This window comes from Elephantulus edwardii, unplaced genomic scaffold (genome assembly GCF_000299155.1).
Source record: "Elephantulus edwardii isolate Elephantulus edwardi_28Jun2011 unplaced genomic scaffold, EleEdw1.0 scaffold00194, whole genome shotgun sequence".
In the NCBI taxonomy this organism is placed as follows: domain Eukaryota; kingdom Metazoa; phylum Chordata; class Mammalia; order Macroscelidea; family Macroscelididae; genus Elephantulus; species Elephantulus edwardii.
In genome coordinates, this window is record NW_006399944.1 from 3,337,349 (window position 1) to 3,365,073 (window position 27,725).

General features: G+C 37.2%; 1 protein-coding gene across 2 annotated transcripts in view; it reads left to right on the forward strand.

Annotated features, from left to right (window-relative positions):
• Positions 1 to 26,922, forward strand: part of MYO6 (myosin VI) — a 122,574-nt gene extending 95,652 nt beyond the window's left edge. The window contains exons 26-34 of one of the 2 annotated variants that reach the window (XM_006896962.1): positions 572 to 650; positions 5,774 to 5,934; positions 11,233 to 11,262; positions 13,778 to 13,816; positions 17,657 to 17,760; positions 18,854 to 18,985; positions 22,729 to 22,755; positions 25,802 to 26,017; positions 26,553 to 26,752. In XM_006896962.1, coding sequence (XP_006897024.1) covers positions 572 to 650; positions 5,774 to 5,934; positions 11,233 to 11,262; positions 13,778 to 13,816; positions 17,657 to 17,760; positions 18,854 to 18,985; positions 22,729 to 22,755; positions 25,802 to 26,017; positions 26,553 to 26,752 — 988 coding nt within the window. Of the gene's footprint in view, positions 1 to 571; positions 651 to 5,773; positions 5,935 to 11,232; positions 11,263 to 13,777; positions 13,817 to 17,656; positions 17,761 to 18,853; positions 18,986 to 22,728; positions 22,756 to 25,801; positions 26,018 to 26,552 lie in introns of both variants that reach the window. The other variant, XM_006896963.1, reaches the window with a different exon arrangement.
• The last annotated feature ends 803 nt before the right edge of the window (positions 26,923 to 27,725 follow it).

The following is a 27,725-nucleotide window of genomic DNA, read 5'->3' on the forward strand; positions in this document are numbered from 1 at the left end:
TGTGTGTACTGTCAAATCAGATCTGACTGGTACCGGAGGAGATTGTCCCTCTTTCTCCAGCAGAGCATCTGGTGGATTTGATCCACATACTTCTGGGATTGCAGTACAGCTTCTTACCACTAGGCCACCAGAGCACCCTACGATTTCTAATTTTTAAAAATTCAAACTTGTATACTATTTTAAAAGCTAGGACAAAGAGCATGTCTATTTCTCTGTAGTTTAAAAATGAATACATTTCTGGAATATTTTGTCATAGAAGAAATATGAAAATAATTTAGTTAGAGAAAGAGTTCTAAGAAACATATATAGTCGAGGCCTTACATTTTAGGTCTGTAATGCAATTTATCTGTAGCTTTTAAAGGTTGTAAAAAAATCACATTTGCTATGTTTCAGAAAAATTACTTGTTAATAGAGTTAGATTTTAACTTATTCAGAGTAAATTGATAATATGTATAATGAGGAGATTAGTGTGAGTTCCATTCCATAACCTTTTAAAATTAATGGTTAAGCAGCCTTCTGAAAGATTTCTTAATTTCTGTTACATTTTTAAAGAGTTTTCTTTTGTTGGTAGGAAGCTCGAGATGGAAGCAAAGAGAAAACAAGAAGAAGAAGAGAGAAAGAAAAGGGAAGATGATGAAAAACGTATTCAGGTATATACTTACTAGATAATTGTACTTATTAGGTAATTTGATTGCATTTCAAGGAGACTTATAGCGTAAAAGAAGATAAAACAGTATCTTGAAGCAGTGGAGCATTACTGGTGTAAAAAGAGACAAGGCCATGTGGGAATGGTCGTGTCTGACCTCTATTAAGTGCTTCACAAGGAGGAAGTGCCCCATCATCATCATATACAGCACAAAACCAATTCCCATGAGTCAGACATGTCTTCCAACTCCCATACCTCTTTCTACTAATTCCACCACTAGTCTTACTGCTCTACTGGGTCCAAAATCCATTTTAATAGCTCACAAAGTATTCGGAACCATACATTAGGGAAGTAAAAAAGGCTATAATTAAGATTGGTAGCAGAATGCAGTCAGCCAGGAGAGCCTTTAGCTTTGTCAGTGTTAAAAAGTTCTTTGTTGTTGTTGTTATGTGCCATCGAATCATTTGTGATTCATAGTGACGCTGTATACAACATCCCTTAAGTCTCCTCTATATCTTGCCAATCTTATTGTCTCCGACACACCTATTCCTATTATGCCAGTGACTTGAGTCAATCCATCTCATAAGGGTCTTCCATTCCTGCCATTTAGTCCTACCTTCAGTCCTCCCAGCAAGCTTAGGTGAATGCTTCTAGGTCTTGGTCGGTGGGGCAGCTGTCCCAAGGTCAGCTCTGTCTACTGCTTTCCTGTAGGTCTGGCTGACCCAAGAATCTTTGGTTCCATAGGGCACACTGCATTCTCTCCTGCTTCTTAGCTGGCGGTAAGATTCTAAAGTGCTGCTCAATCTGGTCAGATTAGTGGTGAGACTAGCCAGCCCCCTATAGATAGGCTAACATACCTTGTTCACATACTTCCACCTATCTGCCATGCAAAGTCAAAATTGTTAATGGCTAGGAAAGCCATTTTACACAATAAACCCTTAACACCACAGGTGTGTAGTCTGGTGTGAGTTGTACTGCAAACCTAAAGGTCTCTGATGAAGGAGATGGCAGTCAGTGGGAGCTGACTTGACAGCTCTGAGATTTTAAAATCTCTGAAACCAAAGGCAGTTCCTGGAGTGGTTCTGAGGGCAAACTTTGGAGCTAAGAAGTGAGCCCAAATCCTGGTCTATCACTGGTCACTGGCAGAAATGGTCACATGGCTGAGGCACAATTAGTATCGCTTCTCGGCCTTTTGGCTAAGATCAAGTGTAGTATCTGTTCTTATCAGTTTAACTCTTAGGTTTTATAGAGAAAATGGAAATAAATACTAGTTGTGAGCTTTAAATGAGTTAGGCTATGGGTAAAGCATTTAGAACAATACCTAGCTTAGTAAATACCAGTTTTGTTACTACTTGTGCTATGATAATACCTGGGGTTAAACCAGATGAATATTCATTTAAAATATAGTTCCTATCTTATAAAGAATTATTTTAGAATTTTCTAGATATTAGTAATACTAAATTATGGTATTTTCTTCAATCTCATTTTTCTGCTTGTTTTTTTAAAAGGCCCATGTCTATAAGAACAATTAATTGATTATGCATTCATGCCTCTATTTATCTTTTTCTCATAATACATCCTAAGGTGAAATCTTTAACTATCTGACTTCTGTTATCCAAGTGTTTTAATATGATGCTTGGTAGTAGGAAGGTCCGCTTTGTTTTGGTTTTGACTTGATGATATACAGCAACAACAATAGTTGTTTGTTGATCCTGAGGCAGTCCGACTCATGTTGTTGTTAAGTTCTGTCAAGTCGTCTGCAACTCATACTGACCCTGTGTGCTGCAGCTCTGGAGCCTGTCCTTTCCTGAGCCACTCTCACTGATTCCGACACACCTACCACCATTGCCCCAGTTACTGTATCAGTCCATCTCATCTGGGATCTTCCTCTCCTGCACTGTCCCCTCCACCCTTACAAGTATGAAGTCCTACACCAAGGACTGGTCCTTCCTGGCCGTGTGCCCAAAGTATGTGAGACAGAACTTCAAAATCCTAGCCTCCAATGAAAAACTTAGTTTCACCCTCTCCAAGACAGAACTATTTGTTTTCTCCGTGGTCCATGGTATGTTCAGGACTCTTCTCCAGCACCACAACTCAAAGGCATCAATTCTTCTGTCATCTTTAGTCATTGTCCAGCTCTCTGATTCATAGCCTCAGGTGCACCTTAGTCTCCAGACTGACACTGTTGCTTTTCAGTACTCTGGAGAGATCCCTGACAGCAGATTTACCTAATGCAATTAGTCTTTTGATTTTCTGACTGATGGTGTTAAGAGTGTTGATTGTGGAACCAAGCAAGCTGCAATTGTGAACAACCTCAATCTCTTCTCCATCTATCATGGTGCTACTGATTCGCTCAGTATTGAGAATTTTTGTTTTCTTGATGTTGAGGTTTACTCCACATTGAAGACTATAGTCCTAGATGTTCTGCAGCAACTGCTTCAGGTCCTCCTCAGTTTCAGCAAGCAGGGTTGTGTCATCTGCATAGCATAGGTTGTTGATGAATCTTCCTTCGATGCTGATGCCACCTTCTTCCTCATAAAGCCCAGCCTCCCAGATGATCAGTTCTGCATATAGACTGAAAAGGTGTGGGGAGAGGATACATCCCTGACACACCCCCTTCCTGATTTTGAACCATGCAGTGCTTCCTTGCTCTGTTCTGAGGACTACTTCCTGGTCCAAGTATAGGTTTCAATATGAGCACAATTAAGTGTTCTGGTAGTCCAATTTTTCTCAAAGGTAGCCACAATTTGTGTGATACACACAGTAAAATGCCTTTGCATAGTCAATGAAACATAGACATTCCTCTGGTCCTCTCTGCTCTCAGTCAAGATCATCTGACTTTGCTGATAATGTCTCTAATGCCTCGACCTCTTTTAAACTCAGCTTGTATTTCTGCTAGTTCTCTATCAATGTACTGTTCCAGTGGTTTCTGGTTAATATTCAGCAGGATTTTGCTAGTGTGTGATATTAGTGATATTGTTTAATACTTTCCACACACTATCGGGTCACCTTTTTTTTGAATGGTAATTAATATGGATCTCTTATGCCTTTGGAAATTCTGTGAACTTTGATAAATGACGATAGTTATAGAAGGGCTTTAGGCCTTTTGTTCTTAGGGTCAGTATGAGTTGTTTTCGACTTGACGACAATCAATAATAGCAACTTCCAGTCACTTGGCCATGTAGTTGTCCTCCAGATTTCTTGGCACAACCTGCTGAACACATCCAGGGCAGCATCTGTTTGTTGAAATATATAGGTTGATAGTCCATCCATTCCTAGGACTTTATTTTTTGCCCGGTCCTTCAGAGCAGTCTGAATTTCCTCCTTTGTCACTATTGCCTCTTCATCAGATGTTGTTTCTTTTTGGTACAGTGACTCTGTATACTCCTTCCTTGTTGTTTTAATGTTCTTAATCATTCAGTGTTCTCCCCATAGTATCCTTAAGCATTGTAATTCAAGGCTTGAATTTGTTCTTCAGTTCCTTCAGCTTTTGAAATGCAAAAGTATTTTGGCTCTTTTGATTTTCTGACTCCAGCTCTTTCCACATTTCATTATAATGCTTTGCCTTGTCTTCTCAAGCTGCCGTTTTTAATCTTCTGTTCAGCTCCTTCTTCCCTTTTCTTTGACTTCTCGGTGTTTTAGTGTATTATTCAGTCTCTTCTGACATCCATTTTGGACTTTTCTTCTTCTTCCTTCTTTGTAATGACCTTTTGCATTCTTCATGGATGATATTCTTGATATCTTTCCACAGATCATCTGGTCTTCATTCATTAGTGTGCAAGGCCTCAAACCTGTTCCTAAGTTGGTTTTTAAATTCAGGAGAGATAGACTCAAGATCAAATTTTTATTTCTGTGGATATGATTTGATCATTTTTAGCTTTAATTTTAACTTGCATATGAGTAGTTGATGGTCTTTTCAACAATCAGCACTTGGCCTAGTTTTCACTGCTGATATGAACTTCTCCAAATGATTCCTTCCACAGATGTAATTGAGCTGATTGCTGTGCATACCATCAGGTGAAATCCATGTATATAGCCTGCATTTTTGTTTCTTATAAAAGGTATTTGCAATCAATAAATAATTGATTGTGCAGAATTCTGTCATCCTCACCTTAGCTTCATTTCTGTCACCAACTTCATATTTTTTTTACTACTGATTCTTCTTCCTGATTCCCAATTTCCGCATTCCAGTCGCCAATTATTAATAATGCAGTTTGATTACATGCTCATTCCATTTCCGACTGAAATGGTAGAAATCATCTATTTCCTCCTTCTTGGCTCTGGTTGTTGGTGTGTAAATTGAATGATAGTGGTATTAATATTATCCTGTCACTTACAATATTGTATTTCAAGATGGACCAAGAAATGCCCTTTTTAACTATGAAAGCTAACCTGTTTTTTTTTTCTCACCTTTTCAGCATAGTAGATCATATGGTTGTCTGATTAAAAATGCCAACCCATCTCATTTTGCCAATACCAAATATGTCAATATTAGTGCATTCTGTGTCCGGTTTTCCTGCATTCATTCTTCTCACATTCCATGTTCCAATTATTGGTTTCTGCTTACAACTTTTCCTCCTCTATTGTATTTCCAAATTTAAGGGCTCAGCCTCACTTGCCATATCACAGGGGCTCTCTATATAGGGGCTCTATACATAAGATTGCAAAAATGTTGCATAGTTCTATACTATTTTTATGATCATTGGTGTGTTTGAGTACATTGTTAAGCCTCCGTTGAATTTCAAGTGTCTTCTAACCTGGGGGACTCTTTACAGCCTTGTATTGGACAATATTCTGTTATCCTGTGGGTGACCATTGTAAATTTCCAGAGTAAACTGCCATTCCTTTCTTTTTAGTCTGTCTTAGTGATACCTAGAATACTTGTGGTATTAAGGCTACTTATACGCAATGGTAGAGCTATGGTCCTTCTACCTTCTCTTGGAGTTGGCAAAGAGAGGAATGAGGGAAATGTGTTTGAAAGTTGAAACTTTCAAACATATAAAAGAGAATGGAGCCTGATGAGAAGAACTAGCATATTTTTCCTGTTCGGTTTGTTTTATAACCATTGGGATGGCCCATTGTACAAGTGGAGCCCCCTGGGTGAAGTTGTCTCTCTGTTCTCGGCAGGCTGAAGTGGAGGCGCAGCTGGCCAGACAGCGGGAGGAGGAATCCCAGCAGCAGGCTGTCCTGGAGCAGGAGCGGCGGGACCGGGAGCTGGCCCTGCGCATTGCCAAGAGCGAGGAGGAGCTCATCACCGACGAGGCCCAGGCTGACCCAGCACTCCGCAGGTACTGCTGCTTGGGGTGGTGTGCAGCCTTCACCTCTCCGCTTCCCACTTCTGTGTGAGAAAAAGAGAAGATGATATGCTTTATGTCTTCACCTATTTTAAGTAAATGTACTTTAAAATTACTTTTACCTACTGGTATACTAAGCAAATGAGGCAGTTGATTTTTTCCATCACAGTGTTAAGCTATTGAAAAAGAAAACAATAAACACTGTTTAGAAAACATTTCAACCATTATTCTGAAATTGCCCAAGGACATTGTATAGTGAGAACAAATATAATTTCTTAAATACCTGCCATTATACATTGGCATGAGGAGCTCTGGTGGCCAAGTGAGTAGGGCGTTATACTGCCAACTCAAAAGCAGGTGGTTCAAACCCACTAACCACGTGGGAGAAAAAGATGGGTAGTCTCTTCTACGATTTACAGCCTAAAAATCCACTAGACAGTGGGCTATGACTCAGTTCTGACTCGACAGCACATAACAACAACAACAACAACAACAACATACATTGGCATAGGAATTAGTGAATATGTTATAATGCAGCTTAATATATTTGAAGTAAAGATTTATCATTTTTCTAAAGTAAATATTTATTTTTTAGTATTCTACTTCCTAACACTTGGAAATAGGAGAGATTTATCTTCCTTGGTCTCCTCCAGAATAAATGAGTTTCCTTTTCCAAGAAGAATGGTTAATCATGCTGAAATATTTTGTCTCCCCTGGTTTCTCAGTTACCTCTAAATACTGTGTGTTAGTGGATTGTGAAGGAATGTGGAAGTTTAAAAGTGAAAATTTCAAATATTAAAAAATTCAATATATCTGGTTTTTTAGAAATTAGATAGCAGACATGATTTTGACTATTTACCTATATATGTAACAAAGCAAATTAAACTGGTAGTAAAAACAATATATGAACTATACACATACGCACATACTAGAAAGCCCAAACGCATTACCATCAAGTTGAAACAAGCTCATCGCCAACCCTCCCTTGGATCTCTGGGAACTGCATGGGCAGAGACTGCCCATCTTTATCCTTTAGAACTGTAGGTGAATTTGAGCTGTAAGAGATAGTGCTCTTTGGGTTAGTAGTGCAAGTCACCATGAACTACACTATCAGAGCTCTCTGTGTACGCTAGACGTTGTTGTTGTTAGGTGCCGTTGAATTGGAACAGAATCATCTTTGGCCCTGCAGTGGGTTTCAGGAGACTGTAGATCACATAGGAGGAGATTGTCTATATTTCTTCTATGGAGCAGCTGGTAGATTTGAAATTTATTCCTTTGGATTGGCAAGCACAATGCCTTGCTATTAGGCCTGTACACTAGACAAACACATAAATAACTAATCATGCCTTTCAGAATTTAAGGATGGCCTGAGGTGTTGGGTAAGGAGTTAATATACTGCCAGCCCCAAAGACATATAGTTCAAGTCCACCAGCTACTTTGCAGGGTCAAGATTTACAGTCTCTTCCCATGCAGTTTACTATCTGAAAACTCATGGGTTTATGACACAGTGTAATTCAAGTATGGACACTAGATGGAGCCATTTCCTTGTGAAAGGATAAACTTGGATTCTAGTTGCAAGGCAGTGGTTACATTTTAAGGGGCCTTGGTGGTGCATTGTTTTAAATGGTTATCCGCTAACCTAAAGGCCAGTAGTTGGAACACCTTAGAAACTCTATGGACCCTGGTCGTTATGCGTTGGAATTGAATGGACGACAGCACATTTGTTAGATTGTATTATTACGTGCCGTTGAGTCACTTGCAACTCACAGCGACCCTATGTACAACAGCCATGAACTCTGCTCTATCCTGTGTCAATCTTGTTGTCTCTGACACACCTGTCCCCATTATCCCAGTCACTACATTTCATGAGTCAATACATTTCATCAAGGGTCTTCCTCTCCTGTACTGTCCCTCCAACCTCCCAAGCATGACGTCCTTTTCTAAGGACTGGTCCATCCTTGCAACATGTACAAAGTATGTCAGACGAAGCCTCTGAATCCTTGCTTCCAAAGAGGAGCCTGGCCTCTCCTGTCTAGAATGAGCCTGTTTGTTCTCCTAGTAGTCCATGGTATGTTCAATACTCTTCTCTAGCACCACAGTTCAAAGGCATCATTTTTCCTTCTATCATCCCTAGTCATTGTGAGCAATGACTGATTTTATTATACTGATTATTACTCTGATTTTATTATACTGAAGATAGAAAGAAAAAGGGTGTTGTAGGTTGCACCTTTTTTATAGGTATATTGGGAACACTGGGATGTGAATTGTGTTTGAAAAGATGCAGAATTGTTCTTGCTCCTGTTAATAGCCTTTACATTGACCCTGCCTCAAACAGAATGAAAACCCCAGCCTGCTGCCATGGTCAATTTTGGCTCATAGTCAGGTCTCCTGGACTGTACATTTTTATGGAAGGAAACGGCTCACCTTTCTCCTGTAGAGCAGCAGGTGGATTTGAATTGCTGACCTTTTGGCCTATACAAATATAAACTATTTTGATAATTATCAAGGTTTTGCATTTGAGTCAGGTACTTGGTTTATCATAGCATTTCACCTCTTTATAAGGAGCCCTGGCAGTACTGTGGTTCAGGTATGTGACTGCTAACTAAAACGATAGCAGCTCCACCCCGCCAGCTGCTCTGCAGGAGAAAGATGTCGCCTGCCTCTGTAAGGATTACAGCCCTTGGGATGGGTCTGCTGTGTCCTTTAGGGTTACTGTGAGGAAGAATCAACTCAGAGCAGAGAGATGGCCTTTGTCACTGCAGTCAGTGCAGCTGGTGTTCCACACCTTCCCTTCCCTTAGGTTGAAATAACTAGGACCTCTCTGTGTGATGATCTGCAGTGACTGGGTGACCCAGCCTTAATAGCTGTTATTCTTGATGCTGGTGAGGTATACAAATCTCAATGAATTGACAAATCTCAATGTTGTGGAGTCAGTTCTGCCTCATTGCTACCCTCCATCGACTTCCTACTGTAACTATTCAACTGTAAATTTTACTGGGAGGAGACAACTGATCTTTCCCCAGTGGAATGGATGGTAGATTAGAACCACTGACCTTTTTATTAGCAGCACAACCCACAGTGCACCACACCACCACAGCTCTTTACAGTTGATAAGTTGTTTTTATTGTAGCTGAAGTTCATTTCTAAGGAGTTAATTCATTGTTGTTGTTAAGTGCTATCAAGTTGAGCCTGACTCATAGTGACCCTATGAACAAAAGACCTGAACCTTGTTCTGTAACTATCATCATTTCTCTAAGTTCATGGAGTTTAGGAAGTGGATTCCACTCCCGCTTCCAAGCCTATCTAATCTGGGAGCTCCACCATACATTGTCCACCATGGGTAACCATTATGACATTTGATACACCGGTGGCACAGCATTCAGCATCACAGCAACCTCAAGTTACCTCAGTACAGCAAATTGACAGACCAGTGCTCTACCACTTAGAAGAATGTTAGTCCCAAATACAATTAACACTGACTTTTAAATACACAGGTCCTCCAACAGCTCATTGTTAGCTAAATCCAGCAAATGTAATCAGCTCACACCTGGTTGTGAATGAATAAAAAACAGCCAAACAGTCCACACCAGACCCTCAACCAAAACAAGAGAGAACCCACCTTCCAGAATCCAGCCACTTCACACAGGAGCCTCCAAATGAGCTGAAGTTCATTTCTAAGAAGTTAATTAATGGAGACTTTATTAGAATGCCTATGACAAAACTTTATTTTAAGAAACCTAAAATCTTAACTTGGACCCAGTGCCAAGATACTGGTTCAAATGAAGAGTCCATATTTTCTTCAAAAAGAGGCATTTCTCCATGAATAGGTGGTCTCTCAGAAAGTATATCCCATGTAGGATCTTCACTGTGTATGGTAAGTTACCTGTGGTAAGAGCTAAGCAGAATTAACTAGGTGACAGCCACTACTTAAATACTTAGAGTCCACTGAAACCATGCTGCAATCCCATAGGCATGAGGTTCTAATCTACCAGAGACGGATGGCCTGTCTCCTCTCATACAGTTTACAGCCTCTGAAAACCCTCTGGAGGCCAGCTGTGGGTTGGCTCTGAGTCGACAGCACACAACAGCAGCTGCTGCTGTTGTAGGGGACTCACATGGGATGGTGTAGTCTGTGGGGAATTATGCTGCTAACTCAAAGGTCAGGTCCACCAAGGAAGGGACAAGATGGGCACTCTCTTTCTATGTTATTTACAGCCTCAAAAAATCCAGTGGAGGGTCACTTATGAGTTAGTTCTAATTTGATGGTAGTGCTTGTTGTTGTGTGCCACCGAGTTGGAACTGACCCTTAGCTGACCCGCCAGTGGCTTTTCTAAGGCAGTCAATCACACAGGAGGAGATTGCTTATCTTTCTCCCGTGCTGGTGAATTTGAACCATATGCCTTTGGGATTATAGTGTAGCTCCTTAGCACTAGACCCTCCACAGCTCCCCAACTTAATGGTAGTGAGCAACTATTAAGATTTTGAAAGGCAGAAAATGTTCTTTTTTCTTGTGATAAAGTCTAGGGATGACGTTCCAATCCTCTGGAATGTCACTCGTTACCTCTTCCACACTGCTTTTTCTGATCCGTCATGCCCTCTTAGCAAATATCAAGATTATTTTATACTCTGAATGCATTAAGTCTGTGCATGGGTTATAATCAACTCAGTAAGAACTAATAATAACAACAACAGTATTACAGACTTTAAGTCCTGTACAGACTTCCCATGCTTGAGAATTTTGTCTTAATGGGCTAAATGTTTTAGAATATTTATTTATTCTTTTGTTAACACTAGATTCTTTCTGAAACTATGCTTTCTTTGGATTTTTCAGTAGATGAGAAAAAGAAATATTTATATGAATCTGCTACAAGAAATAATTTTAAATTACTTTTACAGCTTTGGTTCCTATCCAGTAATTTCTCAGTAAGAACTGTTTTCTATGTATATACCATGTTTTAAAATATAGTCTAAATTAATTACACATATAATCCTTTGTGCAAACCAGTGATTTCAAATTAGTTAAAATTATAATTTGCAGATTTTGTTTTCTAAAAAATACACTATATATAAATTTTCTAATCTAAATGAAATATTTTCCTCTATTTTTTATTAAATTGAGTCTCTATTTCCTAATAATTTTCACTAAAATTTAAAAATATATAAAATTATTATTTCACATATAAATGATGGAATATTAAAATCAATGAGTGAAATAATTGAAATACAAATTCTCACAATGAAAATTTTGAGTCAGTTGCTTATGACATTAACTAAAATTTATTCTTTTTACAGAAATGATGGAACAAGACCCAAAATGACACCGTATGTCATTTCTCTCTTTTAAAACTGCGTTTAATGTTTGAACTGTAGCAGGAAGTTCATGCTACATAGCATGTAGAGTTTTCCAGGAGTTTCCTCATGGAAGTAAATGTTAAATTGTTTCTTGTATTAGAAAAAAAGACTTTTGCTCATTATTTCTCAGCTTCTTTTGACAAAGACTGATTTCAGTGGTCCTATAGTGTTCAGGAGCATCTTAATTAGGTGTGAGATGCATTCCTTGAAAAGTCCTATGAACAGTAAAACGATGCAAAATAATCAGGCTGCATACACAGAAAACTTTGTATATTCGTCATCTATGTAGGTAGTGGGCATGGTGATGCCACATGGGACAGTTCTTTCTTGGGCAGAACTTGTAACATCCTTGCCCTAAGAGCAGGTGCCTGTTAGTGTGCTCTGAGAGGATTGTCAATGAAATAAAAATGAAATAGTTATACAAACCCTCAAAATCATATTTAAAATGAAAATTTGAGCATTTGAGTATAGTCTGGTAAACTAAGACATAAAAAGTAGCCTCTTGGGGCATGAAGCATTTCTGTCCCATCTATTTAGTGTCACACCTAGTGACATCAGATCAGGTGGATGTTGAATCAGTAGTGACTATCATCTTGTGTAGTGTCTGGACAGAGGAAAATTCTTTCTCAAGTCAGCAGACCTGTGGTAAATGGCTTTAAAAAGCCAGGAAGTCCTTGAAACCTGAGTTGGGAAAGAAGTGGAAGATGTCCCAAGATAGAGATGGTAAAAAACAGACAGAGATGGCCTTGGATCCTGACACAGAAATCATGAGGTGGACTGATAATAGAATTAAACGAACTGATCAGAGTCACCCTAAGTGTGGAAGTTAGAAAATTCTAACGAAGTATGAAGTTAAGGAAAGATTTGCCATCAAAAGGTACTTTTTATTCGCTGTGGTTTTGTGCTTCATTTTGAGCTTGTTGGCCTTGATCACCAGATGTGAAGTACTACTTTTCCCCTGTGTGTTTGCTTGGCTGGACCTTCATTGTTATCCAGTCATAGCCAGTGTTTATTACAAGGAAATTAGGATGCAGGAGTGCTCCTTTCCTTGATAATCAGAGTTCTGCTTGGTGTCAGGCCTCCAGGAACTGGTTTATCCCAAAGCACATATAACTAACTTCACTTCTTACAGATTTTACTGATTTATAAGGTTTTTGAGGTTACCAGAGTGTGATGAATATAGTAAATAAGAAAATGATTCTTTATAGAAGGAAGGGAGCAAAGGGCATGAAAATAAAATAATGAAGTTAATGAAACATCGATGATAAAGAAACTTGGAAGATATTCCAGAGAATTAACCAAATACTGAAAAAAGTTACTCTCTTCTGGGTAATAGAAGAAAAAGAAATTTTTTTACTTTGGGAAATGTGACTTGCAAGGTCAGAATGCTGCAGATATTTAATTTAACAAGAACTTCATGTACTTGTGTATATAGTATTTAAATGAGTGCTTTGGTTTTGAATGCTGGCTTTAAATTCATCAGAGTCTCATTTAAACTCTGACACTGGAAAATATAGCAGCTTCATTTGTCACCTTTATGCATTTTCTAATTAATATTTACCAAGCAACTTTGGTTCAAAAATCTTCATTTCCTTGTGCAATTAGAAAATGCTATTTGTATTCTATGTATAAAATATACGACAGAAGCATGGGTCTCATGAGGTTTTATCTGAAAATTTCCTTGTTGCTAAAATGGGAATGTGTACAAACACTTCAACTTGATTTGAGCAGAAATTTTATTGTATTTTATTTCATAGATTTTTATAGAGTAAAAGAATTTTAAATGGTTAGTAAATCATTAGGGGACTCTGGTGCTCTGGTGGTCTCACGGTAAGGAGCTGCACTGCCAACATGAAGGCACATGGTTCAAATCCATTTGTTAATCTGCTGGAGAAAGATGGACAGTCTGCTCCATGTAATTTCTCATTGTTATTATTGCATGACAATGAGTTGGAACTGTCTCATTGCTGACCCTCTAGCAGGCCTTCAGAGGTAGTAAATCGTACAGGAGGAGACTGCCCATCCTTCTCCTGTGGAGCAGTTGGTGGATTTGAACTGTGTCCTTTTGGGTTTGCAGTACAGCTTCTTATCACTAGGCTACCAGATTTACTGCTTCTGAAAACCCACTGGAGGGTCAACTATGAACTAAATCTGACTTGACAGCACATTACAACAACAACAACAACAACAGTAAATCATTAAGGGACCCTTGTGGCATAGTGTGGCATAATACATGAGTGTTGGGCTGCTAATCAAAAGATTGGTAGTTTGAATCCACTAGCTGGTTACCTGCTCAGTGGAAGATGGGTAGAGTCTTCCTATAAAGATTTATAGCCTCAGAAACTCAATGGAGTATCACCATGTGTCAAAATCATTTCAGTGACAGTAGGTTGGGATTAATAAGTCATTATTTGTGTCGAAGATGTTTTAAGTAATATGTATGTTTTTATGTAACCATGATGCATTATTATTTATTTTTTTATAGGGAACAAATGGCCAAAGAAATGTCAGAATTTTTGAATAGGTTAGTGGCAACATCCTCTGGGAAATAAATACCTCAAAACTAATATTTAGAATAATTTTTTGATCAGTTGGACCAGAACCTGATATTTTAATAGTTCACTCCTTTGTAAGTTTTATGTATTAAGAATATCACTCCTCTTTTTTTTCATGCCTGCATAGAAAAGATAAAAAGATAAAAAATGCCTCCTCTATGGCCGTGCTTCTCAGCAGCATTTCAGACAGGACAGTTCCTCATGTCTTGATAATCCCTGGCCCTTACCAGTCTTATGCAGGGGGCTTCTCATATTGTGAGAAACTGAGCATTTTTTTGAAACTCCCCACTGTGTTGGTATTGCCTCTCTTTCCCAAGTGTAGGAATCTGTGCTGATTGAAGAGGAGGAAGAGAAATAAAAAAAAAGAGGAGGAAGAGGGAAATTAACTCCTGAGAGGCTCTGTATCATAGCTCTGAGTTTAAAAGCCACTAGTGCACAAATTGAGTCTCCAGGTAATAAAACTTCAGCAGGATCTGGTCCATTACCTTTATAAATCGATACGAATCATTAACATTTTAACTGCTGATTCTAAAGCTGCAAAATTATTTAAAATGTTCAGTGAGCATGTTTTTAAAACTCAAAAGTTAATTTTGCTACAACTTTACTCTTATCATTTACATGATTAGCTTTATGACTAATCTAAGTAAATCTAACGAATCAGTACATTGCACCTTTATTTACTATTTTAATAACTCCAAAGGTATTAGAAGCACGTAAATGCCTTGCATTTCTGTACTTTTCACAATGCTCCCTAGGCTTTTTATAAAATAGATTGTTTTTTTTTTGGTATTAGGATAAAAAGATTAATATAAGAAATAATAATTTGAATACATTCTATTTTTAAAAAGTATCAGAACACCTGTACATTCTGGCAGTTTATCAAGTTGCATATTATGTAAATGTGCTTGTAAGAACTAATTTCAACTTCTCTCTTAGAAAACCTCCTGGAAGTGCCTGTAAAAGAGAATTTTTGTTTTTTTGTTAGTGTAGTGAATGGTGATTTAGGGATGCAAAAAAGAAAAAAAATTAAATAGATGTTAAAGCATAATTCCTTACGAAGAGTAGTGGAGAGACCTTGCTGGCACACAGCTGGCTCTTTCTGAGAAAAGCAGTTAAGAACAGAAAGCTTCATAGGAAATTGCAAGTCACAAGTTTATAAAAAGTACAGATTATGCAGTAAACCTAGAGTAGATTTTAGTCATACAAATGGAGGAGGACTTAACCACCTGCCCAGTGTTCTGTGCTCATGCACAATCTAGACCTAGACCAAGAAGCAGTTGTCAGAATCGAACAAGGAACACTGTGTGGTTTAAAATCAGAAAAGATATGTTACGGTTGTATCCTTTCTCCATACTTATTCAATCTGTATGCGGGAGAAAAAAATCATTCAAGAAGCAGTGTTGTGTGAAGAAGCATGTGGCATCAGGACTGGAGGAAGACTAATCAGTCACCTGCATTGTGCTGATGACCCAACTTAGCTTCCAGAAAGTGTGCTTCAATTACATACTGTAGAAGATCAAAGAGTATAGCCTTTCATATTGGTTACAAGATCAAGAAAATAGAAATCCTCACCACTGTACCAGTAAATAATAGCATGATAGAGGGAGAAAAGATTCAAGTTTTCAAAATTTCATTTTCTTTGGATTCACAATCAAAACCCCGGTAGCAACATTCAAGACATCAGAACATGTGTTGGCATTGGGAAATCTGCTGTCAAGGACTTTTCCAGGGTTCCAAGAGCGAGGATATCAGTTTAAAGATTAAGGTGCAGCTGAGCCAAGTTAGGATATTCTCAGTTGCTTCCTATGCATCTAAAAGTTGGACAAGAAATAAGGATGACAGAAGAAGAATCAATTGTTTGAATTGTAGTGTTGGAGCAGAGTGTTGAATAGCCAAAAGAACAAGCAAATTTGCCTTGAAGGAAGTGCCACCAGAGTTCTTCTGAGAGACAAGGATGACGAAACTTTGTCTCACTTTGGGCATGTTTTCAGGAGGAACCAACCAGTCATTACTGGGAAAGACCAGTGAACAAGATGGATTGTGATGGTAACTACCATAAAGGGCTTGAACAAGATAGTGCTCCTGAGGTTGGCACAGGGTAGGGAGAGGTTCAGATCTGTGGTTCATGGGGTTAACTGTGAGTCAGAGCTGGCTTGATGGCACCTAACAACAGCAACTACTAATACTATGTAACTCCAATAACTGTGAGAGCAGTTTTCGAGTATATAGAAATGCAGTCTGTTGTTTTAAGTGAAAGCAAAAACAGGCCTTTCAAAAAAATAACTTGTTGGAAAGACAACACACAATAAGAGATTGTTGTTGTTGCTTGATGCCGTCAAGTCATAGAGATTGATTAGATATAATTAATTAAGCACATTAATCAATGGTAATTAACTTTATAAAACATAAAATCTATGAATATGTGATAAACAAGTATGATTTGTAAGCCTTCACTAAACTTACTTGTTAAACTTAATAGTGAAGAAATGCTTTTATTTATGTTGAATAGAAAGCTATGCATTTTCAAACATTATTTGCAATCTCAGCTGCCTCATTACACATTTTGTCTTGATAACTTGCCACAATTGCTCTTTTCTTGCAAAATGGAAACTGAGATAAAATATATATGTATAAAATGCTCATTTTTCTGATGTTCCACATTGACTATCCTTCTGTAAGAAAAAAAGCTTTCCAAGTTATAGATGACAAAAAAGGAATTCCTTTGTGGCAATTGAGAAGCAGTATTTTAGTTAATATTTTTTTCTTTTAATATTTGTGTCATCTCCTTTTTCATGTCTTGAATGTAATGCTTCAGTTCTTCCTTTGTTTCCCTGAGCTTAAAAACTTGCTTGCAGGTTATTTCTTGAGTGTCTTCTGTGTGTAAGTGTAATTTTTGCTGAAAAAGAACATTTAATATTACAAAATTACAGCTACATTTGCCAAACAAGAACCTTAAATTATATGTAAAAGCAAGCCTTAAGCATTGAGTGACACTGTGATAAAGGTTGAGCTTATTTTATTTTGGCGTGCGTTTTAGAATGTTTCATTTCCCCAGCGCAGTTGCTGTTACTAATTGGGTAAATGCAGCACTTACACGCTTAGGAATTTCACTTTCTACCTCATGGCCTGCACGGCCTTCTGGTGCTTTTCCGTCTGTAGCTTTCAGTAGCTTCTGTAAGTGGTTGTGCTCTGTGGACCAAGTGGCTCATAAAGATCTTTTGGGAGCTCTGGTGGCCTAGTGGTAAGGACCTGCACTGCTAACCTAAAGGCCTGGGGTTCAAATCCACCATGGTCTCAGTGGGAGAAAGATGGACAATCTTTTTTTTTGTGATTTAACTGCCTCTAAAAACCCTCTGTGAGTTGGCCAGCTTTGACTTGGTTCTGACTCAGTGGTAAACAACAACAACAACAACAACAACAACAACAACAATGATCTTTCAAGTCCATTGATTTCTTTTTGATATTTGAGGACTATATCCAAATTTATTTTTTAACTTTTGATCTTCATCTATTAACCAGCACTGGTAAGAACATTTAAATTGGCCTCTGGGGGAAATCCACAGTATAGACTATTGGCATCAAAGTTCTCATTTATTTAGCATGATTATTAAAAGTCATGCTGGAAAATTGTCATTTACACCAGCTAACTTTATACCATTCTTAAATCTTACCTGTTAAGCATACAAAAATGTTTGTTGCATGTTTTTCTAGTGTTTATTCCCATTTCTAAAATTTATTCTCGGCATCTTTTCCCCAGTAGTTTCCAGTTTAAATATATATATATATTTTTTTTTTTTTTTTAATTACAGAGGTCCTGCTGTACAAGCTACCAAAGCAGCTGCTGGCACCAAGAAGCATGATCTGAGTAAATGGAAGTATGCGGAGCTACGTGATACCATCAATACTTCCTGTGGTGAGTGGACAGGATGGTCATAGTGCGTAGCTTCAGAGCCGGGAAAGCTGACTTCTGGGCTGGGATGAAATTTGGTGGTTGTTATATAAATTACCTCAAATTGGTCTCCTTGTTACTATTCCATGAAATGAAGGCCTTGCTTAGTCACAAATCTAAAAGAAAGATATACTTATTAAGTGTATTTTGCCAGCATCTTGCATTGGGTAGAGAGGAAAAACAAAGACAGGTTACAGTTTAGATTACATTAATAACAGAGGCTCTTCTAATGTTATTCGTAATCATCACATATTTAGGATCTGGAAATGCTGGTCCACAAATGTAAGGTAACAAATGACTGTGGCAGTCCTTTTTTTGTAAAATGACTTTTTCCCCCCAAGAGAACAATTAAAGTGAGATACCATATCCAGTTGATGACACACCCTGTTTAAATCAGTATTTGAATTCAGCATATTACTACTAGGTACTTAAAAATGTCATAATGTTGGCACATTCCTCACTATGTGTTTTCCTTCCTCTGTGAGTGTATCTACATAATTACAAACAACCACAGCAACAATGCGTTGCATATAGACCCAAGCTCTATCTGTGCATGTGTGTCTTGTTACATGCCCTTGAGTCAGTGACTGTTTCTTCTGTTGCTGAGGCTTTGGCCTTGAACATGCCACTTAACTAACCTCTGATTCAGTTTCCTCATCTTTAAAAGATCTAGTTAGGTAAGGATTACTGGGTGAAAAAAATTATATATTATAGTAATAATATATAAAATAATGTCATGAAAATATAAAAAAAATATTACCATATAATGCTCATCTCTATCAATGATTGACTTACCTCTGGAAGACCCTCATCCAGGTGGATTGACACGGTGACTGCTGCGTTGGGCTCTAGTGTGTCAAGAAGTGTGAGAATGACACAGGATAGCACAGAGTTCAGATCTGTTGTTCAGGGATCACTGTGGGTAGTACTGGACTTAATGGAATCTAGCAACAACAATTGAATTTAAAAATAAAAACATGTCACAAGATAATGAATGTGAGATGATTTCATTAAAATGCTGTCTTTCTGTCTTTTATTCCTACTATTTACTTGATAGATATTGAGCTCCTGGCAGCTTGCAGAGAAGAATTTCATAGGAGACTGAAAGTGTATCATGCTTGGAAATCCAAGAACAAGAAGAGAAATACTGAGACAGAGCAGCGAGCTCCAAAGTCTGTTACTGACTATGGTAAAATCAAATTTGTGTTTTTAAGTGTTCCAAAGCGTACTTGCTTATTTATGTGCATTTAATTATATTTAAGACATTAAGTGAAATGTCTATATAAATTTTGCCTTTCTGCCGAATTTTTCCTACTGCAGAACTGTGAATTGCTGAGCCTAATACACCTATAATGACTTACATTTTATAAACCTTCTTTCTATTGTCTGTGGATTTTACATATTCAGTAAAATATTCCATGTCTGTCTAGAAATGCAGAAATGACTTGCTACAATGAATTCTAGAGGTTAGAATTTTCTTATCTACCTAATAGGTTGTGCAGTACTTTTTGAATACAGATTTTTAATCACATATACGTACATGCAGAAGGATTACATGTGGAAATAAGAAATTTCTGTGGCTCTATTTTATATATGAAATAAAACATACATGTGAAAATTAATATTTTCCTACTTTCCATGAGCCACGCCTTCTAGCAGGCCTCCACCCTTGGTGAAAGACTCAAGGGCCACCAGCTTTAAGGGAGAAAAAGAGCAGTAACAAACATCAAACACGACCTCAAAAACTTCCATATATGACTACCATCAAGACAAGACCTCCATTGAGATGCTAGCTAGCAGCCAATTCCTAGAGTGCAGGGAGACTCCAAGGCCCCAGGCCCCAGGCTGGCTCACAGACCCATCCCTAATTATGGATGTGGCTGGAGGGCCTGTGGCCCTTGGGCCAAATTTCTTAATTTTAGAATGAATATTCTTCAAAAGACTCAGCAATCATTTGTCTATTTGCTTTACTGAATGACTTAGAGTCGCTCTGATGCTGAACACTGTTCCATAGTCATGTCAAGTACCATAACAGTTACCCATTATGTACAGTGTTTAGATGATTCATGCTGGGAAGCAGGAGTGGCATCCACTTCCTAAGCTAGATGTCTCTGGAAACTCTATAAACTCTCTAAATGTACAGAAATTATGTTAGTTATAGAATAGAGTTCAAGTCTTTTTTGCAAAGCTTACTTTGAGTCGAATTTGACTTGATGACACTTAACCACTGCAAAATGAGATTAGTGCTGTTATATCTGGGGGAACAGTCTTCCACTTTGCACATCACTCTTTGTCAATCTTCTGTATGATGTAACCTGGGTTTGCTGTGATGCTGAACCTTGTGCCACTGGAGTATCAAATACCATAATGGTTTCCCATTGTGGACAGAGTTTGGTGGAGTTCCCAGTTGTAAGGCAGATCTGGAAGCAGGAGTGGCATCCACTTCCTAAACCACATGCCTCTGGAAACTGTGTGAACTTGGAGAAACGATAATAGTTATGGAAAGGTATTAGGTCTTTTGTTCATAGAGTCACTATGAGTGGTGTTTGGCTCGATGGTAATCAACAACAACAACAACAAAACACAAACTTTCCATAATTAAAAATTAAATATTTTTGTCCTTCCCCTCCCTCCTTTTTTTGTAACGTTGAATTGGTTCTGACTGACACAGGAGAGATGGCCCCTCTTTCTCCAGCACTGTGTCTGGTGGTTTCGAACCATGCACCTTCCAGATTATAGTACAGCTTCTTGCCACTAGGCCTCCTGTGCTCCCTTCCTTTCTTGTTAAAAGTGTAGCCCAGTTTAGGGATTACTTTTCTGAAATATGTAAATGTTGTTATCCTTTTTATGCATAGAAATAAGTGTCCCTCCCAGATTAGCTTTCTATAGCCTAGAATAGGAAGACTCAGCCAGTGTGTTAATGTTCCCTTATGTGTGGATCAAGTTATATATTATTGATTAAAATTTTGATTTCTTTGTTTAAAGAAGAAGGTGTTTTACTGACAACATTATAACACTGTGACAGTAAAAGAATAAAACACACTATCTTGGTTCAGACAGAATGTTTGCCTCGGGCAGGCTTTGACTTTGTGCCTGTGATACTAAAAATGGATTTTGTTCTTTTGTGTTGCATTTAGTATTGAAAAGTAGATCAGGATAGCAATAGTCTAGTAAATGCATTCACTAGCTTGAATATCAGTTTAAAATAACCTCTGGTAAATGAGTAATTACTTAAATTTTAAAAGCAGTCATTAGAATTTTATTTGTTCAATAACTTGCCATTAAAGTGTAATAATTTAATAGCTTTATTCAAGTTCATATGAAAATCCAAATGTATTTAGGCTTGAGAGAAGTTGATTAGGGACCATTTTCAGGATAAATGAGGCTTCTACTCTGAAATGTATTTGTCATTTCCCCCTGTATATTATTATTTATTTCATATACAATTCTTTTGAACCAAAGTATAGCTGAAAGTGTGCTAAATAGCCCCATTGAAAAAAATTTTTTTATTTGAATAATTTTCCAGTATAACAACTAGTCATCCTTTAGAAGAAATATCTATGTGATCTAATATTGAGAAAATGAGACTTACTCAGGGAGCTCTGATGGTAAGAAACTGCACTGTAATCCCAAAGGCATACAGTTCAAATCCACCAGCTGCTCCACAGGAGAAAGATGGGTAATCTCCTTCCTTGCAGTTAATTGTCTCTGATAACCTGCTGGAGGGTCAGCTAGGAGTCAGGTCTGACTTGGTGGTACACAACAACAGCAACAACCATAACAAGAACAGAAATCATCTTTGTGAAAGTAAAATGATGACAACTTTTATGATGAACACAGCTATAAATTAGTATTATTGACTTTATGAATTGGTATTATCTACAGTTTATAGTACATTTTTGTATTAGTGAGCAAAGAGCCTCCGACTCACTCCTGTCTGTTTTACTGGTTGGACAAACTCTCATTTAACTGTAGAATGAGATTTTCAGAAATTATATTTTTTGTGATGTAACAATTTTTTTGAGAGGTATACATCATACACTTATCTGCTTTCATTGATAATGTCATTATCTGACATTCCACATTTATTTCATCAGTAAAGACAAATATACTGAGTATTCTGTGCAGTAATGATAAACTTCTGGTTGTACTGAACACCAAGTGTGACGGGAGAGCGACACTGGTTATAATAGTTCAGGTTAAAGCATCAGCTTGGTTGCTCTGTGATTCTCAGTGGTTTGCCAGGTCAATGAGGTAATTTAACAGTTATATAATGGTGTAATTTGATGTTATGTAATGTTGGAGTCACTGCCATTTTGTGATCTGATGTGATAACTCAAATATAATTTTATATATGCCTCTTTGTGCATAACAACCTGGTCTTTGAAATATAACTATGTTAAATGAGAAAAGAGTACTTTCATTTTATAGTTCCTGAGCCTAAAAAAGAATGAATTTAAGATTTAATTATTTGAAGAAATCAGAGCACACTGAGTATATGTGTGAAAAAAAAGGCAATCTTTTTTCATGCTTAAATAGTATAGTTTTCTAGAAAATATGAAAATTATTCTTTTTTTTCTGTGAAAATTTAAATAATGTCTAAAAGATACTATCGTCCCTATTATTATGTTATTGTTTTGGTTTTTAAAAAAGTATATTCCTATTTCACCAAGTTAAAAATTAAATATAAATTTAAAATTTCTATTTTTTTATATGTGCATCAAGCAGAATTTTTACAAACAGAATAACTTTGAGCTCAGAAAGCAGCACCTACTTGTAGTTGGGTTTTTGAGAATCTTTGGTTTACAGGTTGGATAACTACATGTTGGTCACCCTTTCAATTGATGAGAAGAGAATTATAAATTAGAACAATGATCAATTAACAGTTTTGGCATTTTTATCTTGTCTTCAACATCAAATATTTGTTCACAGATTTTGCACCATTTTTGAACAGTTCACGTAAGTCAAAAGGGTGGTAACTCATGAGCTAACTGGAAGATGGGTTAAAAATACTTATAAAGTACTAACAGCTATTAAACATTGTTTTGCTACAATTTTAAGTATAAAACTATGTTTTATGCAAAAGTAATATACATTTGTATTTAAATATATTTTCTTTTTAAGATGCTGCTTTTATTACATCACATGAAAACTCCAAAATATCTGGCAAAATCTCATTTTGCCTATTGCATTATCAAATGACTTTCTTTAAAAAAAAAATAACTAGCATTTTAGACCATGATTATATACCATTCTTTTATTGTAGCAAAACTGTTTTAATAATGCAACTGGCCTTTTAGAGTCAAGACTAACTTTAGGTGCTGCTTTCAAACACTGAGTTTAAAACACTCTGCTAGTGTGTTCATTTCTGTCCGAAGAGATTTCAGTCTTTTATGATAATGTGCATAACTTTCCAAGATTAATAGCATAACTTCCCAAGAGGAAGAAGAGATTATTCAGCTAGTTTTACAACTTGTTACGATGCATATTCTTTGCTTATGTAAAGTCTTTGAGTTACTGAACCGATTGCTGTCAAGTTGATTCCAACTTGTAACTACACTGCAGGCTGGAGTAGAATGGCCTGATGGGATTCCTCAGGAGGAATCTTCCTGGAAGCCAGCCACAGCTTTCTTCCAGAGTGGCTTGTGACAACGTTTCCCTTCACAACTGAGCACTTAAAGCACTGTGTTACCTGAACGTCTTAAATCTCCTTAGTGTAAGATAAATTTCATGTAGAGGTAGTTAAAGAGTAATGATTTAGGCGTGGCATATTCATTTTCTATATTTCTTTTTGGAAATACTGCTTAATAGTTACAATACTATATTTGAATCCTATTTTATACTTTTGAAGGCCATTCAACTGTGTGTAATAAACAGAAATTTAGTTTCTAGCATTTCATGTCTGAACCTTTGTTCAGAAAGGTATTAATTTCTATGCCTTCCCCCCCAAATTTCATTTCTCATATGAAGAGAAAAAGCTGTCAAAGATTTCGTGCTTAGTTTTTTAGTTTTACCCAGTGTATTTAAGTTATAAGAGGCTGTTAAATCTGATCGACTTTTATTTTTTAAAAGATAGTAAGTAAGTAATTCAACTGGATATTGGATTCCAACCCATTACTTAAGATGGAGGAAAAGAGTTTTTATTTTTTTGGGTTTTTTTTACCTTTTTACCTTTTTAAGTTTTTTATTTTAATTTTATTTTATTAATTTTAATGAACATTTGCAGAGATTTTGGATTTCCGTTCATTCATTGTTGCATTTTTCTCCCTTTCCACCCCTCTCCCCCAGTTGGCTCTTCTCTTTGAAAAGTAAAAGAAAAATTCTTTCATTGGTATACCATCCCCCCTAAGTTTTTAGTTAATCTGTTTTTCTGTAAAGTAATTAATTTAAAAAAAATAAATTACCATAGTCATGTTGATGGGACAGAACAAAAGAATAAAAACTGCGTCTCTGTTAATATGCTATAGGTGATGGGCTTTTAGAAGTCACTAACAGAACTGGGCCTTTGTTTCATTCTCTCTTGGGCATTGGCTTTGCTAACTGCTTTTTGCTTTCTTTGGTGTGCAAAGAAATTCAGTTTATACAACTTTGCTATTTCTTGGTGTTAAAGAGTAGAGTAAGAGTATTTTCATCCTTTCAGTATTTGGAAATCTCACCAAAGCCATGCAACTGTTAATGACATTTACCAAATATATAATGTCTCATTGACATACTTATCTTTTTACAATGAGAATCTTAATTGAGTCCCAGTAAGGAATTGGTCTACTTTTAAAATTGTATGAGGAATATTAAACAGGCTTCCCAAAATATGTTGCTAAAGTCAAGTCCTTAAAATGACTCCAGGGAGATGTTTACATTTGTAGATAAAATGAAAACCTGACTATGCAGTGGCAAAAATTGAGCAATGGAAGAACTTTTAATAGTACTACACTTCCCAGTACTAGCAGAAGAAAGGCAAGAATTTTCTGTTATTAAAGAGAACTAAACCCTGCTTACTTCAGTGAATTTTGTTTCAAGAAAACAAATTTATTTCAGAGTAAGTGATTATTTTTGAGGGAAAGTTCATGCTTATTGTTTAATGTTTTTTTTATCATTAAATTGTCTAAATAGCAATAATGAATTATTTGCACTAAGTTGACCATTTTAAATTACAATATAATTGTAAATGAAAGCTTTCACAGGCTTTCTGGTGGAATTTTGTTTTGTTTTGTTTTTGGTGGAAATTTTGGATATATTGTCAACTATTTATAGCCTTCCTATTTCTTAAGTTCAGATTAATTTTGTTTTATCATAATTAGGTTATTCTTCAGTGTTCTTTTAAATCACTCTTTGGCAAAAATGTGTTAATCTAGCAAATAATACTGGTTTTGTTTTCTGACAAGTTTAGCTTAGTGCTCTATGTGTTTGTGGGAATCTGTGAGGAGTTTGTTTTAGTATGTTTGAGTGTAAGGGTGTATGTGTGTAAGAAAAAGGAGGCAGGGTAAGGAGAGAGAGATGTTGTTGTTGTTATGTGCCATTTGTTATGTTCTTATGTTGCTTGTGATTCATAGTGAACTTATGTACAACAGCCCTGAACCCGGCTCTATCCTGAGCCAACCCTACTGTCTCTGATATACCTACCCCCACTACCCCAGTCACTGCATAGTGAATCTCATTGAGGGTCTTCCTCTCTTGTGCTGGCCCTCCCCCCGTCCTTGCACCATGCCCAAAGTGTGTGAGATGGAGCATCACAATCCTTGCCTCCAAGGAGCAGCCTGATTTCACCCTCTTCCGAATGAACCTGTTTGTTCTCCTAGCAGTCCATGTTATACCGTTCTAGGAAAAGAAAATGCTAAGAAACCACATTGAATTGTACTCATTTATACTCAATTAGAATTTAAGTTTTGTTTTAAATGTACAACTGGAAACTCTTCTATATTTTATTTTCTTGGTGCATTTTAAGATAAAAGGCTGTTTTCTTTCTGTCTCAGGCTGCCTGTGTAACTTCTCTTGTTCTATATAATAGCTCAGCAGAACCCAGCAGCTCAGCTTCCTGCCAGGCAGCAGATCGAAATGAACCGACAGCAGCGATTCTTCCGCATCCCATTCATCCGCCCTGTGGACCAGTACAAAGACCCGCAGAGTAAGAAGAAAGGCTGGTGGTATGCGCACTTTGATGGCCCGTGGATTGCCAGGCAAATGGAACTCCACCCTGACAAGCCACCCATCCTTCTTGTGGCTGGTGTGTAGAATTCATATAATTTAAAACAAATAGATTATAAAGTCTCCAAACAAAATCTTCTGAACTTTATGGAGTTAGTAATTGAATTTCAAGGTGAAGAAATGGATGTTTGTAGTTATATCGCATTCGCAGTTAATTGAGGCTTAATTAATTTTTAATGTAAAGTCACAGGCATTTATTGTGTCCTTATAAAAAGCATATTAACTTGTCTAAGAATTTGCTTTTGGAACTTTTCATACTTACTCTGTCAGTTGATTTGTAATGGCTTATGGGAATGTAACAACTTTTTATTAACCCCAATTATTTGCTTGATCAGCTTTAGTGTTGTGGATTTTCAAAGGATCTTTTGTTGGGTACAAATGTGTATGATCCTTGATGAATTATTAAACACCTTACAAGGAGAAAATAAAGTCTTAAAAGTTACAGACTAAGCATTTCTCAAAGTTGTGAGAATTGATACTATTTCAGGAGTAAAGTTATTAAGAATTGATTCTGAAAAATGATGTGATAATTTTTTGATGTCGGCTGATTCCAGGTAAGGATGACATGGAGATGTGTGAGCTGAATCTGGAAGAGACAGGCCTCACTCGAAAGCGTGGTGCTGAGATTTTGCCAAGACAGTTTGAAGAAATTTGGGAACGCTGTGGAGGCATCCAGTATCTTCAGAGTGCGATTGAGAGCAGGCAGGCGAGGCCCACATATGCCACGGCTATGCTGCAGAATCTGTTAAAGTAAAGGCCCGCACCCTGACCATGTCTGGGTTCCACCACGTGTGCCCAGAGGTGTCACCAGCCTACGATCATGTTAGAGTTCCTCACGAAAGTGAACAGATTTTATTAATCCTGAGTTTTTGTTAATTTGTTTAAGGTTAATTATGGTAGTGAATTTGGAACCTAAAAATTACTCTCCACTGTATACTTCTCATTATTCTAATGCTTATTACACTTGGACAGACTTAGACTTTACCCATCCTTTTTCAACAGACTGCTTTAAGTGCTTCCATTGGAATTGTTCTCTAAGAAATGGGAATTTTTTGAAGGAATCATAGTAACTACTTTTGGGATGGCATCCACCCACAGCCATTGAGTTAATTCTGACTCATGGTCGCTCTCCACTGGGCTCATGAGACTATGAATCTTTAGGGAAGGAGACTGCCCACCTCTCTCTCCTTGAGCAACTGGTGGATTCGAATTTCTGACCTCTTGGTTAGCAGCCCAACACTTTGTGCACTAAGCCACCACGTCTCCTTGAATACCACAGAACTGACATGATGAGACTTTAACTTAAATTTGTTTTGCAATAAGTAAGGCACTTAAAATCACCAGGGTACTGATATTTTTGTCTGAAAACCTGTCTACTTTCTTAGTTCACTTTTTCAGAAATTCGTGACCATTTTCCCTAGTAGGTGGAAGCTTTGGTTTCCCCCCTTCTTCGTAGGATATCTTTGTTGGGGTGAAGAAACTCTCTCTAAATTCTGGATCCTAGGGAGGGCTTCCATGTATGTGACGTACTCTGTAATGAAGAACTCAATATCCTGGAGAGATTTGCTTTTCTTTTCCAGTGCACTGTTGCTCCGAGAATGTTCTTCCTTTAAATGAACAAAGAAAATTTAGACTGTTTAAATGCTTAAAAGTTTCAAAATAATTTTTTTTTTCCTTTATAAAAGGAAATGTGTTTTTGGTGGCACCATGGCTTCACTGGACTGAAT